Source organism: Eumetopias jubatus, unplaced genomic scaffold, assembly GCF_037043125.1.
Source record: "Eumetopias jubatus isolate StellerSeaLion01/CBP00866 unplaced genomic scaffold, mEumJub1_p1.0 scaffold_1, whole genome shotgun sequence".
Lineage (NCBI taxonomy): Eukaryota > Metazoa > Chordata > Mammalia > Carnivora > Otariidae > Eumetopias > Eumetopias jubatus.
Window position 1 is genome coordinate 58,204,719 of NW_028274807.1, and position 15,829 is coordinate 58,220,547.

At 38.7% G+C, this 15,829-nt stretch overlaps 1 protein-coding gene across 1 annotated transcript; it reads right to left on the reverse strand.

Annotated features, from left to right (window-relative positions):
- Positions 1-1,254: 1,254 nt before the first annotated feature.
- LOC114214745 (cell surface glycoprotein CD200 receptor 1-like) lies at positions 1,255-11,504 on the reverse strand (the record flags this gene model as incomplete). Its single annotated transcript, XM_088022913.1, has 4 exons — positions 1,255-1,382; positions 6,503-6,773; positions 6,870-7,186; positions 11,429-11,504. Coding segments are annotated over 4 exons (792 nt in total), but the record flags the coding sequence as incomplete, so codon positions are not given.
- Between the last annotated feature and the right edge of the window lie 4,325 nt (positions 11,505-15,829).

Below are 15,829 nucleotides of genomic sequence, written 5' to 3' on the forward strand. Positions count from 1 at the left end.
TTCTCCCCCTGCTCATGTTCTCTCTCTCTCTGTATCTCTGTGTCTCGAATGAATAAAAAAAAAAGTAATAGCTTGAATCACCTGCCACCTTACACAAGAAATTTTTCCTTTAAATAAAAGGATACTTTTTACTATAGGATTACCATATGTACCAATGAAGATAGAGTTCCAGTTTACAGTGGCCCTAGAAGTTGTTGGGGTTTCAACAAGAACTCTTACCACCATTAATCCATTCCAACCTGGAGTACAGATGAGAGAGAATTGAGACAGTGGAGCTCTAAAAGTTGAGGGGACATTCAGCACTGTCTCCAAAGACTCTAAGAGCTCCTCATTTGGGATCAACTTATAATTTCTTTGAAAATAAAGGTACTGCTAAAAATGACTCCTGGCCATTTATTCAATGATCAGGACAAACATGCACTAATTGCTAGCAAGCAAGAAAGGGACGGAAGGTTGGCTACAGGTCAACTGGAAGGCAGTGTTTGTAGTGGCTTCTGACATTGCAACATTATTTAGCATCTTAAAAGGGCAGAGGAAACAAGAAGCACTATCCAAAGAACCCAAAGGGGTGGAGAAAAACTGCAAAGCCTTGTAATTTGCCATTTGCTGAGCCATCTTCCTCTTTAGGCTAAGAAGCATGGCTATTTCTTGTTTGCAAATAAGAACTCAGTAAGGCAAAGGAGAAAGTAGATGATTCATCCCAGGCATTTATAATGGCAGGCAGCAAGCTTTGGCGTGTGTATAAATACACATTTGCTAAGACTTTGAAAGAGGATTTGCCAACTATCACAGTGATTCACATAAACACAAAGGTATCAATTAGTAATAGGAGATTTGATGTCTCATCAAATCTAAATTGACTTCCAGATTTTTCAATTTTCATGCTCTATGAAAAAAGCATAAAATATATAATTAGTGCAATGAATACAAGCCTTCAGAGGCATAGAAACTAGGGAGTAAACACCTAAGAAGCACCAGTTGAACTTCATTTCCCCCACAGAATTCTTGAAGGGTGTCCCAGGACAGGTTATGCCTCAGGAAAGCACCGTAATGAAACAGAAGCTTTTGCCCCAGTGCTGCAGGCATCTCTGCCTGGGCTCCCAGGTGTTAACAAAGCTTATACATCAAAGAAAGAGCTAGGGGAACAAACAATGTGCCAAAAAATGCATCAAGCTGTTCCCAGGACATGTAAACTTAAAGCCTTCTAATGATGTTTTCTTTCTAAGGAGTCTATATTTTTTTAGCCTTCATTGCCTACCTGCAATCATTTATTCTCTGGAAGTAGATGAATCCCACGATGACCAGGATAACCAAGAATAGAGAGAATTTCACATACAGAATGATCAGTAAGGCTGATGCTGGAAATTCCAGAATTATGACACGTTAAAATACAGGCAACACAGCAGAGATAAAGAGCCATTTCAAGGATTCTTCTAATGAACAAAGTGGGGTCAATTGTTTAAAAGAGACCTTTAAAATATTCTTAAAAGGTCACAGACTATCATAATCAATACACCGTCTAGACTACAATTCAAATGCTGTTAAGGTATTCTTTCAGGACAGAGTTTAGGAACTGTGTCTGTGTTTTATAAAATGGCAGATTTTCAATATTTTCTAAATGAATAAATGCACAGTAAATGTTAATACTTCCCAATTTTATAAGAAAAAAGGAAATATGCTTTCTAACTTCCTGTGTAAATGTTAGTCTTTTAGGGTACTGTTATTAATATTTTGAGCACCATCTGCTATTTTCCACACAATGAAGTAATTTTGTCACTGAGTTGCTGTCACCCCTTTAATAGGGTATTTTATGTCTTCTTACTTTCATTTATTCACCTGTAAAATGGCCCCAAGAATTGTTAAAAAGATAAAATGAGACTAAGTAGGACTATCATTCTGAAGTTTATTTCTGCTATGAAAATGGCAACCAAAAGTAAACTTTAAGTACTATTCTGACTCTTGGCTCCAAAAGTCATGTCATCCTGTTAAATAAACTGCTCAAATACTAAACTAGAAGAATGTCAGACAATCTCCTTCCTATGCACTGTCAAGGAAGAAGAAGACATGGTCTCAGCCTGAGCTCAAAAGACTCACAATCCAGCTGGAGACATCAGATCCATACAGATGAAAAGATCACTTATAAGAGAGTGAACATTGCTAACTAAGTGAGCATTACAGACTGTAAATCATCTCAGGAATAATAAAACTGAGTCAACTCCAACTGGGAGGTTAGGGTGAAGTGGGACTTCAACTGAGCCATGCCAATAACAGGATTAAATAAGTTAAGAAAAGAAGAAAGAACTTCCCAAGGGAAAGAAACAATTTGAACAAAAATTTGAAGAATTCATTAACAAATCAAATGTGATAAAGCATAGAGTCGGGTACATAGAGATGAAGTCTGTGATGATCTGAACCTAATTCTGTAGCTATTTGTGTATGTCAGGCACTGTGTCAGACCCTGGATATAGAAATGAAGAATATGGTTCTTACTCTCAAGGAGTTTACATTGCACTGGGAGTCAGAGAAGTTAGTCAGTTACAGGACTATGAAGTACTCAGAGGCATGCATGAGGTGTTACATGAGCACAGAGTAGGAACAGCTAAACCAAACTGCAGGGTGAAAGAAAATTATCCCAGTTTTTATTTTATTTTATTTTATTATGTTATGTTAATCACCATACATTACATCATTAGTTTTTGATGTAGTGTTCCATGATTCATTGTTTGCGTATAATACCCAGTGCTCCATTCAGTACATGCTTTCTTTAATACCTATTACCAGGCTAACCCATCCCCCCACCACCCTCCCCTCTAGAACCCTCAGTTTGTTTCTCAGAGTCCATAGTCTTTCATGGTTCATCTCCCCCTCTGATTTCCACCCCCTTCATTTTTCCCTTCTTGCTATATTCTTCTTCTTCTTCTTCTTCTTCTTCTTCTTCTTCTTCTTCTTCTTCTTCTTCTTCTTTTTTAACATATAACGTATTATTTGTTTCAGAGGTACAGGTCTGTGATTCAACAGTCTTACACAATTCACAGCGCTCACCATAGCACATACCCTCCCCAATGTCTATCACCCAGCCACCCCGTCCCTACCCCCCATCACTCCAGCAACCCTAAGTTTGTTTCCTGAGATTAAGAATTCCTCATATCAGTGAGATCATACATGTCTTTCTCTGATTGACTTATTTCGCTCAGAAAATTATCCCAGTTTCTAAGCCTTAAAACTTCAATAGGAGGGGTGCCTGGGTGGCTGTTAGTTAAGCGTCCAACTCTTAATTTCAGCTCAGGTTCTGATCTCAGGGTCATGAGATCAAGTCCTGCAACAGGCTCTGTGCTCAACAGGGATTCTCTCCCTCCCTCTGCCTTCCCCCCAACCTTACTCTTTCTAGCTCTCTCTCTCAAATAAATAAATAAATCTTTAAAAAAAAAACTTCAATAGGAATTGAGCAAACAGAAGAAGAGAGTATGAGGAAAGAAGTATGTTGTGGAGAGGTAGAAATTGCATGTACAGAAGAATAAGAAAGGAGAACACCTTTGAAGAGCCCAAAAAGGCCGACATGCATGGGGCACAGGCTGAAGATTGGCAAGACATGAGGCTAAGGAGAGTGGCAGATTAAAGGGGTTTAGCTTTCTAAGAGACAAAGAGAAGCGACTGGGGGTATTTAAGTAGGGAGGGGCATGTTTTTCATTTTAGAAAAGTTACTCTGGTAACAGTGTAGGTGATAAATTGGAAGGAGTCAAGTTAGGAGCCAGAAGACCTGTTACAAGAATATTGTAATAATTCCGGTGAGAGATGACCACGTGTTTAACTAACACGAAGGAAAGAAAAAGGTCTAGATTTAAGAAAAAAATTTAAGATAAAATCAACAGAACATAGTGACTGATTTTGAATATGGGAAATAGGAAAGAGTGATGTTGTAGGATATCTTCAATTTTCTGGCTTGAGTCATTTATCAAGATAAAATATAAGTATGGAGCTTATGAAGGGGTAGAGAAGAGGAATTCCTTTTTAGGAATATGCAAGTTGAGATGCCTTTGATTCATTCAAGTGCATGTGAAGCCATTCATTTGGAAATTGGTTCTGACCATGGCATAGCCAAGGAGAGAAATCTGGGCTAAAAATACAGATTTGAGGGTCAAGAATTAGGCAGCAGTTGGAGCCATAGGTATGGATGAGATCCTTCAAGGAATAGGGGTAAAGGTGAAAAGAAAATAGAGTCAGTGATGGAACTCAGAGAAATTCCTTCCTTCATGGAATGAATAGATGGAAAACTATTTAAGAACTAAGAAGTTTACTGAAGGTTAAGAAGAGAACCAAGTGATTATGGGAGGAAATTGGTGAGAGAGGAAAGACCATATCAAATATCACAAAGAAGCTAATTAGTAACTATGAATTAAAATTTTATATTTTGTTTGGCACTTGAGAGATCTTAAACTTTTCATTAGAACATTTCCTGTGCAGAGAGATGCAAGAGAGTTAAGGAGTAGATGTGAGGTGACATAAAAGAGACAATGTGTATAGACCCCTCTTTTTAAAAAATCTTGGATGAATGAAAGGCAAGAGGCTAAGAGTTTAAAGAAGTCATAGCATCTACTTTTAAATTCAGAAGGAAAAGAGGCATGTTCATATAATCAGCCTTAGAGAAAGGATTGGTGGTATAAAAAAGACTGAAGAAAGGAGAGCAAGGGTAATTAGTGAAGCAAAGCCTCTTGGGACATGGGAAGGGAAAAACGAGTATAGGGTAGAGGTTGAATGGTCTATGGAAGGGAAAGTCAGGTGGGACTGCAGATAAATGCATATGTCTAGAGACAAGAACTATAAAATAAGAACCTAGAGTTGGTGGGAGATTGATAATGGAAAATAACGACTAGAAGTGAACGTATTAGTACCTACTACAGCATGGATGATGCTTGAAAACATTACCCCAAGTAAAAGAAGCGAGTAACAAAAAGCACATAATATATGGTTCCACTTACGTGAAATGTCCAAAATAGGAAAATCTATACACAGAAAGTAGATTAGTGGTTACCTAAAGCTGGAGGATTTCTGATAGTAGGATAGCTAAAGGGTAGAGGTTTCTTTCTGGAGTGATGAATATATTCTAAAATTGATGGTGGTGATGGCTGCACAACTCTGTGCCAAAGACCACTAAGTGGTACACTTTAAATGGGTGAATTGTATGGTATATAAATTAGGTATCAATAAAGCTGTTGCAAAAAAGGTTAATATGAGAGATGTTATGAAGAATAATTAATAGGATATGATTATTTTAATAACATAATAATGAATGTAATAGTTAATATGTATTAATATATCAACACAATAACTAATATTTATTAATATGAAAGCTAACATTTGTTAGTATAGTAAATATAGTAGCTAAAATTTATTGAGTACCAACTATGTGATAGCCACCATGTTAAGTAAGTATATTATTCTTTTAATTATCATGACAACTCTGTGAGGTGGATCCTATCATCCCCTCAAAAACTGAAGAAACCATGAGACATTAACAAAACAAATTGTAGTGATCATTTTGCAATATATACCAATATCAAATCATTATGTTATATACCTAAAACTAATTTACTATTATATGTCAATTACATTTCAATTTTTTAAAAAGCCATGAGACAGAGAAATTAAATATTGTTCCAAGTCACAGAGCTGGTAAAGGAGAAACCATTTTATTCTAAAGACTTTGCTCCTAACCACCAGGTTATACTGCCTGGAATGATATAAAGACATGGACCTTTTCTTTTTTCATCTTTACATGATAGCAGCAAACACATAAAAACATTCAATAAATATTTGGCAAATGAATTGATGTATAGGTTTCAGATGACAAGGGAGAGGAGGAAAGAAAACTTGTCTCTTAAAGTAACAAAAAGAGGTGACTACTACAAGAACTATAAAAATCCAGAAGGGAATAATTATTATTCTTGTCTGTCTACTGAATCAGTATTATTATATTATGTAAAAGTATTACCATTTTTTTAAGATGTTATTTATTTATTTGACAGAGAGAGACACAGTGAGAGAAGGAACACAAGGGGGAGCGGGAGAGGGAGAAGCAGGCTTCCTGCCGAGCAGGGAGCCCGATGCGGGGCTCAATCCCAGGACCCTGGGATCCTGACCTGAGCCGAAGGCAGACGCCCAACGACTGAGCCACCCAGGTGTCCCAAACTATTACTATTTTATATGACTATTAATCTCAAAGTAAAAGTCAATAGATACTAAGTTAACAAAATTTTTGTGTCTCCCAAAATACAAGATATTTAGAGAATGTACTGGTAAGAAGTTATTAAATTTATTCCTTCCATTTGATAAAGGAATAGGAATTATTTCCCTAGCATACTAAGGCATTACCCAGTTAAGTTTTAGAGAATATCTTCAAATGAGTAGCATAAACTTCCTGACTTTGTTCTTGGTTACTCATAATCTATGGAAGAAAATGCTAAGCATCAAGTTCATCTCTCAAGTAACAAAAACAGGTGATTACCTTGATTCAGCTCTAAGGACAGAGTCTTGTTGCTGGTCACGTGGGAGACAGAACAGGACACGTTAGACACCTGGCGGTCCTCCCAGCGGCATGTACTCAGGACGGTCACTGTGCCATTGCCCAACTGTTGTTCCGCAGTGTGACAGTCTCCCCCTGGGGTCCAGGAGATCTGTGCAGCTGGCTTCCCTGCAGCTGCCCTGCACACAAGGGTTCCATTGCTGCCTCGAGACAGGGTCACCTCGGGGGGCACTGCAAAGATGCAGGGGAAATGCTTCAGGTTTAACACATGGGGTGTGGAATAGAGAGAGATTTGGTTCAGTCCCAGATCTGCTTCTCTGACGTACCGCAATATGTCATGCTCCTTAACTAACACTTGGAGGTGATATCCAAGACCGAAATTCCCATCAGGTGCGGCCACTTCACACCTGTAATATCCATCATGAGTGGTGGCCACGGTATCAATCTGAAGGGCAGGATTCTGATCGGGTCTGGACTCCCAGGATATTTTCTCGTCGGTACAGTTTCTTTCACTGGTCTCATTGTTTTCTCTCCTGTAGGCTCTAATGCAGGAAGGCTTGTCTCTGAGGTTTATTTCCCACCTTATTATCAGCACATTTGTTAAGCTGGCAGAAGGGCAAGTGAGCACAGCCTTTGTAGCCACAGGTACAGACTGAGAAGTGTTAGCTGGACACACACACAAGGAGAATGATGAAAGAAAAGCTTGATAAAAAACTTCAGGTGTTCAATTTTCCACAACATATTACATAAAGTAGTACTAGAACATGACCTTGCTGGTGATCTTATCCCAAAATATTAGGCTTACATAAAATTTAAACATGAGTCAAATGTATATAACACATTAAACCTAATCCAAAGATGAAACCATTTGTCTCTTATATTCTGTTATTAGATAAATTATATTTTTATATGTATGAAAAATATTTTAAGGGTCTAAAATTGCTGCAGAAGTTTTGTAAAAAAACAAACAAGAAAACACAATATAAATTAAAGGACAAAGTCATCTAAATCTAATCCTTCTGTCATAGAAACTATTAGATTTATCTTATAACTGATGCTCCTCAGGATAGAAAGTGGAAAAACTGGCAATGTGGTTTTTCTCCTCCTAAGTTTTGATCAGAGAGACTAAATCAGTAATATCAGAATGAAATGCCTATCCTGAAGGGTGCCACTTCGGATAAACATAAGTAAAAAGCATAAGATGGCATTCAGGTTGAACAAACTGGACTTTTTTAAGCTACTTTTTATTTGGAGAATCACAAAGTCAGTAAAAGCAACAGATCCTCCTTTCTACCTATTGAGTCACACATATACTGCCAAACAGTCCCACTATGAACTTTGCTCACAGATTTTATTTCTGTACGTTCTACCTAATTATGAGGATTAAATGAAGAAGTTCACTGCTTTTGCCCATCATTAGTGTAAAAATTAAGCCCTGCAACCTATGATTTTTCTCCAATCTAGAAGCTTCAGCTCTCCCATAAATACACATCAGGCATCCATGACTGGGAGGGCTTTGCTGAGAGAGGATTAGGGGCATCAGGTACCACATACTGTAACCCAGGCAAGTGGCAGGGAGCTCATCACTTTAACATGAGCAGAACCAGCTGTTGGGGGCTAAGTTGTTATGTGGGTGAACCTCGTTGTGCTAAACTCTGTATGTGAGATCTCTCCTCTCCTCTTTTGGTATCACTTGCCTCTTCTGTGATGGACTCAAGACCTTACATTTCACAGCCGAATCAAGATCCCACAACTGCAGGAAGCAAGGGGGGGAGGTGGATTTTAGAGCAGATCTGAGGGGCAGTTAAATCCATGCTCCTTCCATCACTGCAGGTGGCTCCCCGCCCCCTCCCCCCCATTCCAGGCAACTTGGCCAAGGCTCAGAGGCCAGCAGCAACATAGCTGCTTGGAGAACAGCTAGGGGTGGGTGTGGGTGAGCACACATGTGCCCAAGGGCAGGATGCTGAAGATGACTGCAGAAAGAAAAGAGGCTGTAAGGAACATGTCTATGAGTGCTCTCTGTTTGCACTTCAGCTTATGAACAGTCTAAGGCTTTAATATTTTGCTTGATACTTATTCTCAAGATCTCACTGTTCTTTTAAAGGAACCTACGATGTCAAAGAGGTTACTGCCTATGTTCTCCTCTAGGATTTTGATGGATTCCTGTCTCACATTGAGGTCTTTCATCCATTTTGAGTTTATCTTTGTGTATGGTGTTAGAGAATGGTCGAGTTTCATTCTTCTGCATGTGGCTGTCCAATTTCCCAGCACCATTTATTGAAGAGACTTTTTTCCATTGCATATTTTTCCCTGCTTTGTTGAAGATTACTTGACCATAGAGTTGAGGTTCCATATCTGGGCTCTCTATTCTGTTCCATTGATCTATGTGTCTGTTTTTGTGCCAGTACCATGCTGTCTTGGTGATCACAGCTTTGTACTAGAGCTTGAAATCAGGCAACGTGATGCCCCCATCTCTGTTTTTCTTTTTCAACATTTCCTTGGCGATTCGGGGTCTTTTCTGATTCCATACAAATTTTAGGATTGTTACAACACCTTGAAAATGTCATTGGAATTTTGATCTGGATGGTGTTGAAGGTATAGTTTGCTCTGGGCAGCATAGACATTTTAACAATGTTTAGTCTTCCAATCCATGAGCATGGAATGTTTTTCCATCTTTTTGTGTCTTCTTCAATTTCTTTCATGAGTGTTCTGTAGTTCCTAGAGTATAGATCATTTACCTCTTTGGTTAGGTTTATTCCAAGATATCTTATGGTTTTTGATGCCATTGTAAATGGAATCGATTCACTAATTTCTCTTTCTAGAGTTGAATTGTTAGTGTGTAAGAAAGCAACTGATTTCTGTGCATTGATTTTGTATCCTGCCATATTACTGAATTGCTGTATGAGTTCTAGTAATTTGGGGGTGGGGTCTTTTGGATTTTCCACATAAAGTATCATGTCATCTGCGAAGAGAGAGAGTCTGACTTCTTCTTTGCCAATTTGAATACCTTTTATTTCTTCTTGATGTCTGATTGCTGTTGCTAGACTTCTAGTACTATGTTGAACAATAGTAGTGAGAGTGGGCATCCTTGTCATGTTCCTGATCTAAGGGAAAGGCTCTCAGCTTTTCCCCATTGAGGATGATATTCGCTGTGGCATTTTCACAGATGGATTTTATGAAATTAAGGAATGTTCCCTCTATCCCTATACTCTGAAGAGTTTTAATCAGGAAAGGATGCTGTATTTTGTCAAATGCTTTTTCTGCATCAATTGAGAAGACCATATTGTTTTCTCTCCTCTTGTTAATGTGTTCTATCACATTGATTGATTTGTGAATGTTGAACCACTCTGGCATCCCGGGGATAAATCTCACTTGCTCAAGGAGCGGGGGGGGGGATGATCCTTAGAGAGGAGGGGGGTGGGGAGTGGGGGGATGGGCTAGCCTGGTGGTGGGTATTAAGGAGGGCACCTATTGCATGGAGCACTAGGTGTTATATGAAAACAATGAATCATGGAACATTACATCAAAAACTAATGATGTACTATATGATGACTAACATAACATAAAGTTAAATTTAATTTAAAAGATAAAAAATAAAGGAACCCACGAGCTGATCAATTAAACATATGCATTTTAACAAGGACACAGACCCCAGAGAAGTAACTCCAAACATGAGGATCCCAAACACCATGGATAGACTCTGTTCCTTCACCTTGCTCTGCTCTAAGACCCTCCAGCAATCCCCCTTCACCTGGGATAAGACTTCTTATGTGAAGGCGGTTATTCACCCTTTCCTAATCCTCTTCTTTCTCTTTTCATATCCCTCCCCCACACTCACTGGGTTGGTACCTGTCCAATAAATAAAATCTCCACACACCCTGTGATCAGCTATGGTGATTTCACCTCCTGCTTCACACAGAGAGACAGTGGGTAGTTTCCCATATTTGTTCCAGAACCAGCACTGATGTCCCAGCGTTGCTGCATCCTGTGACTATGACTACATCCCAGTCTCCTGCAGCGTTCTGCACACAAACCCCTTTTCCTTTCTGTTCTTAGTGCCATACCCTAGTTTAAGACCCCATCACCACACACCTGGACCACTACAGAAGCCTCCTACCATCTGTCTCTCTCTCAAAATTCTCCTCTCCTCAGCTCATACCTTACCTTGCAGCCAGGTACATGATTCTGTAACACAGGGGTGAGCCTCTCCACTCTGACACCCTTCAGAGATCTCTCACTGCCTGAAGACAACACTTACATGTTTTTGTACTGGCTTTGAAAGCCCTTTTTTTGACATTGACTCACCTTGGCAAGCTTATCATCCCTGTGTCGCCCCCACACTTCAGAAAGGATACAGCAAGCACAAGGGCATATCTAGGTCTTCCCTCAATGGTTCTTGCAGTCTGGGATGCCTACACAGCACCCTCTGTCTATGAAAACGCTCTTCTTCCTTCAAGAGCCAATTCACATGTTGCATCCTCCTTGAAGTCTTCCCAGAGCCTTGGTGCTCTCTCTCCCTCCTCTACATTCCCGGCACACTTGCTGTGAGGGCTTATCTTCTCTATTTTATAGGGTATCTGTGCTTATTTCTGGGCTCCCCCACAAAACTGAACCCCCTTAGGGCGCTTTGGCAGTCTAGCTCACCTTGCTCATCTCTGTGCTCCCCACAAAGCCTGGCACAGTGCCTGATAGAGAGAGCTCCATAATCTTCCCATGGAATTGAACAGTTTGGGGGGAGGAGGACCAGGGTCATTCAGGGTCCCCCACACTGCAGCATTCAGATCACCATACTCTTCAACTGGGCTCAAGGCTGGCCCCCTGACCAGACAATCAGCTATGTTTCTAAAGAAGTTCCATACTTCCTCCCTTTAGTTCTGGCCTCTAGAAAAAAATTAAATATCATATTACCTTCCAAAGGAGCTGTGAGCCTGCTCTGCTTTCCTTCCACAGATGAACTATATGGTGAAGCTAGAAAATATTCAGACAAGAGTAAAAGAAATCAATTTTAGGTGCCTAAAAGGAGTGCAAGCCACTGTGTATTCACAAATCTTACAGACACCATGATAGAAAATCAGTTAACTATAACTAAATTCCATTAAAAGCTTTGCAAAGCAGAAATTAGAAGTTATTCCATCATTAAGTGAAAACAACATGTTAACACTTGAAGCTTACATTATAATTTCTTAATCAAGATTTCCCTTTTATGAGACACCTTGCCGTAATTGACAACAATTTTGTCCAAGGTAACCCTGCTTCCACCTCTTTCCTAGCCACAGTGGATTGGTCCGTCCTGGGTACCTCACATGAGATGGGCTGAGTAGTGCTTTCTCCAGATGCCACCCTCAGGATTAAAGTTGTTTAATCCAGTGGTGGCTTCACCCAGCTGCACAAATGATTTACTTTCAGGAGAATTTGGAACCAAATTGAGAAGTATATTTCATCCCTCTTTTCCCCCATTTTTCCTGCTGTGACTGTTAATTTTATATGTCAACTTGGCTTGGACATCATTCCCAAGTATTCAGTTAAATATTATTGTAGATGTTTCTGACATTCTGATATTTTTTTAGAAAAGATTAATATTTAAATGAGTAGACTTTCAGTAAAGTAAATTATCCTCCATACGTGGATGGGCCTTTTCAAATCAGTTGAAGGCCTTGATTGAAAAAAGAGTGACCTGCTGGGAAAGTGAGTTCTATAGCAGACTGCCTTCAGACTCAAACTGCTACTCTTCCCTGGGTCTCTAGGGCTGGCCCACCCTGCAGATTCTGGATTTGCCAAGCCTCTGCAATCATGTGAGCCAATTCTTTAAATCTCTCTCTCTCCCCCCTCTTCCTCCACCCTGCTATCTCTCTGTGATTCTGTTACTCTGAGGAATGCTGACTAATGCACCCATCTTGGAAAGAATGAAGCAGAGCAAAGAGAGATAGAATGATACTCTTCACCTAGTTCAAGTTTCTAACACCATAGTTCCTGAGACACACATGCATTTCTTACCTTGGGTTCTACAGAGTTTCTGACAAAGTAATCCTAATTTACTTCAAATATGGGTTCTGAAAAAAATTCTGTATTGAAGTAATTCTTGTAAAAATAACATTCTTTTTAAATTATGATTTATTCCATGGAATATTCTCTGTGTGCTTGAGAAGAATGTATTCTGCTGTTGTTGGAGGAATGTTCTGTACATGTCTATTAGGCCAGTTTGTTCAAGTGCACTGTTTCCTTATTGATTTTATGTCGGAATACTCTATCCATTTTTCAATGTGGAGTATTACAGTTCCCTACAACTGCTGTAATTTTTTCTATTTCTCCTTCAGTTCTGTTAATATCTGCTCTACATATTTAGGTGTTCCAATGTTGGATGCATAAATATTTGCAAGTGTTATATCCTCTTGATGAATTGACTCCTTTACCATTAGATAGTGAAATTCTGTCTTTAAAGAGTTTTACTTAAAGTCTATTTTCTCTAAGTATAGCTCTCCCTACTTTTTTGGTTTTCATTGACATAGAATACCTTTTTCCATCCCTTCACTTTCAGCCTATGTGTATCCTTAAAGGTTAAGTCAGTCTCCAGTAGGTAGCATATTGTTGAATCTTATCATCCATTCAGACACTATGTACCTTTTGATTGGAGAGTTTAGTTCATTTATATTAGGATAACTAATAAGGATGTACTTACTATTGCCATTTTGTTGTCATTTTGTTCATTGCTTTCTGACTCTTTTGAATTTCCTTTCTTCCTGTCTTGCTGTTCCTTTGTGATTTGGTCATTTTTTGTAGGATATGCTTTGATTCCTTTTTCTATATTTTTTGTGTATTTATCACATGTTTTTCTTTGTGGTTACTAGGAGGCTTACATAAAACACTTTATAGTTATTTTAAGCTGATTACAACTTAGTGCATTACATACAATACTCAATACTCATACTTTTACATCTCCTCCCCCCATTTTACTTTATTGATGTCACAATTTACACATTTTGTTTTGTTTATTCGCTAACAGATTACTATAGCTATAATTATTTTTCATATTTTTCTTTTTAGCATTTGTTCTAGAGTTAAAAGTGATTTACACAACACCATTACAGTATTAGGCTGTTCTGTGTATTTAATTATATATTTGCCTTTACCAGTATGTTTTATTTTTCATATGTCTTTATGTTGCTGATTAGCATTCTGTCATTAAATTTGAAGAGCTCCCTTTAGAATTTCTTGTAAGCAGGTCTAGTACTGACAGATTTTATCAGCTTCTGTTTTTTTTAAGGAAAGTGATTATCTCACCTTTATTTCTGGGTTGTCAAGTAGAGTATTCTTCCATGGCAGGCTTTTTCTTTCAGCACTTTGAATATATCATCCCCCTCTTCTGGTCTGCAAGGTCTCTGCTGAGAAATCTGCTAGTTTTATGGGGCTCCTTTATATGTGATGAGTCACCTTTCCCCTGCTGCCTTCAAAAGTCTCTCTTTTCCATTTGGTTATAATGTGTCTCAGTGACGATTTCTTTATAGTCAGTCAAGTTATTTGCGCTTCTGGATTTTGACATTCATTCCCCATACCCACTGCCCCCAAATTTTTAGGAAGTTGTCTCTCACAATTACTTTAAATTAGCTTTCTGCTCCTTTCTCTTTTATGTCCATCCTGAGCTCCCATAATGCCTCTATTATTTTGTTTGTTGGTGTATCGTAAGACCCATAAACTTTCATCACTCAGTCATTTTTTTGTTCTTGCTTTTTATCTCTGACTAGATGATTTCAAATTATGTCTATGTGTTCACTAATTCTTTCTTCCATTTGAAGCTCTCTGTTGAATTTTTCAGTGCAGTCATTGCATTATTCAGCCCCAGAATTTGTGTTTGTTTCTTTTCATGACTTCTATCTTTTATTGAAACTTCCTTTTGTTTACGTATTGTTTTCCAGATTTTATTTAATTATTTATCTGTGTTTTCTTGTAGCTCGCTGAATTTCCTTACATAGACTATTTTTTATTTCTTTTTCAGGCATGCAGATATCCCATTTCTTTGAGATCAGCCACTGGAGCTTTATTTTGTTCCTTTGGTGGTGTCACGTTTCCTTGATTTTTTTTGAAATTTTGCATTGCTAGTGCCTTCACATTTGTAGAAGCTGCCACTTTCCCCAGTCTTTACTGACTGGCTTCAGAAAAATATCTTTACCTGGCAGCCCAGTTAGAGATTCTGGGAGGTGTTTCAGACCTTTCCTAAAGATGCATTCCTTCTCCATACTCCTGACTCCTTCTTGGGGTGGAAGTCTTAAGATTGTGTGTCTTCTCTCAAACCTACAAACCAGACAGAATTCTGAAAGTCTGTCATTTATTTACACTAGGGAAGTGCCCTGAAGTTTTCAGGGCTGTGTGCCATCTCCCAATTCAGCAGAATAAAGTTACTGCTGTTACCCATGCACACTATCTAAGGAGGTCCACATCATCTGTGGTATAGTGGTGCTGGTCACAGAGAGGATGATACAATTCTGTAGTACCAAGACAAAGTGACAGCACTTAACAGTCACAGGCAAAGTAGATAATCATAAACACTAGCAAGGCCAGAATGGCAAACAAGAGACTCTGATCTGATGGATTTTGGCAAAAGCTAAGTAAGCCTTAGTGTTCTTAGGGCTAAGATAAAAGAGCAGCCAAAGAGGGTGTGATTATATATAACTAAATCAAGGATAAGTGAGTATCTTAGTCAGTTTTGTCAGCTGCAACAAAAACACCTTAGAGTGGTTTAGATAACAAACATTTTTTTTCTTACAGTTCTAGTGGCTGGGAAGTCTAATATCAAAGCACCAGCAGATATGGTGTCCAGTGAAAGTCCACTTCCTGGCTTATAGACAGTAGCCTTCTCACTGTATTCTCACATGCGAGAGCCAGAGAGAGAGAGAAAAAGAGAAAGCAAGCTCTCTTGGGTGTCCTCTTATAAGGGTACTAATCCAAGAGCTCCACCCTCATGACAAAATTCCTCCCAAAGCCTCATCTCCATCTCCAAATACCATCACCTTGGAGATTAGGCTCCAACATATGAATTTTGGAGGACACATTCAGTCCATAGCAGTGAGTAAAGACTCAGGTTAGTTGCCATAATGGAAAACGATGATCCTTCACCAGGTTTCTATACGCAAACCAGTTCTCAAAACCACATAATTATGAGTTCATATTCCAAAATTACAAAACACAGGGGAAAAAATGCAACCACAAAATGAGATAATACATTTTTTATTGGCTGCCCTCTTTTATTCCTTAACCGAAGAATAAGATTCAGAATTCAGAATTTGGAATTATTGAATGTAGGGTATAAAATAAATG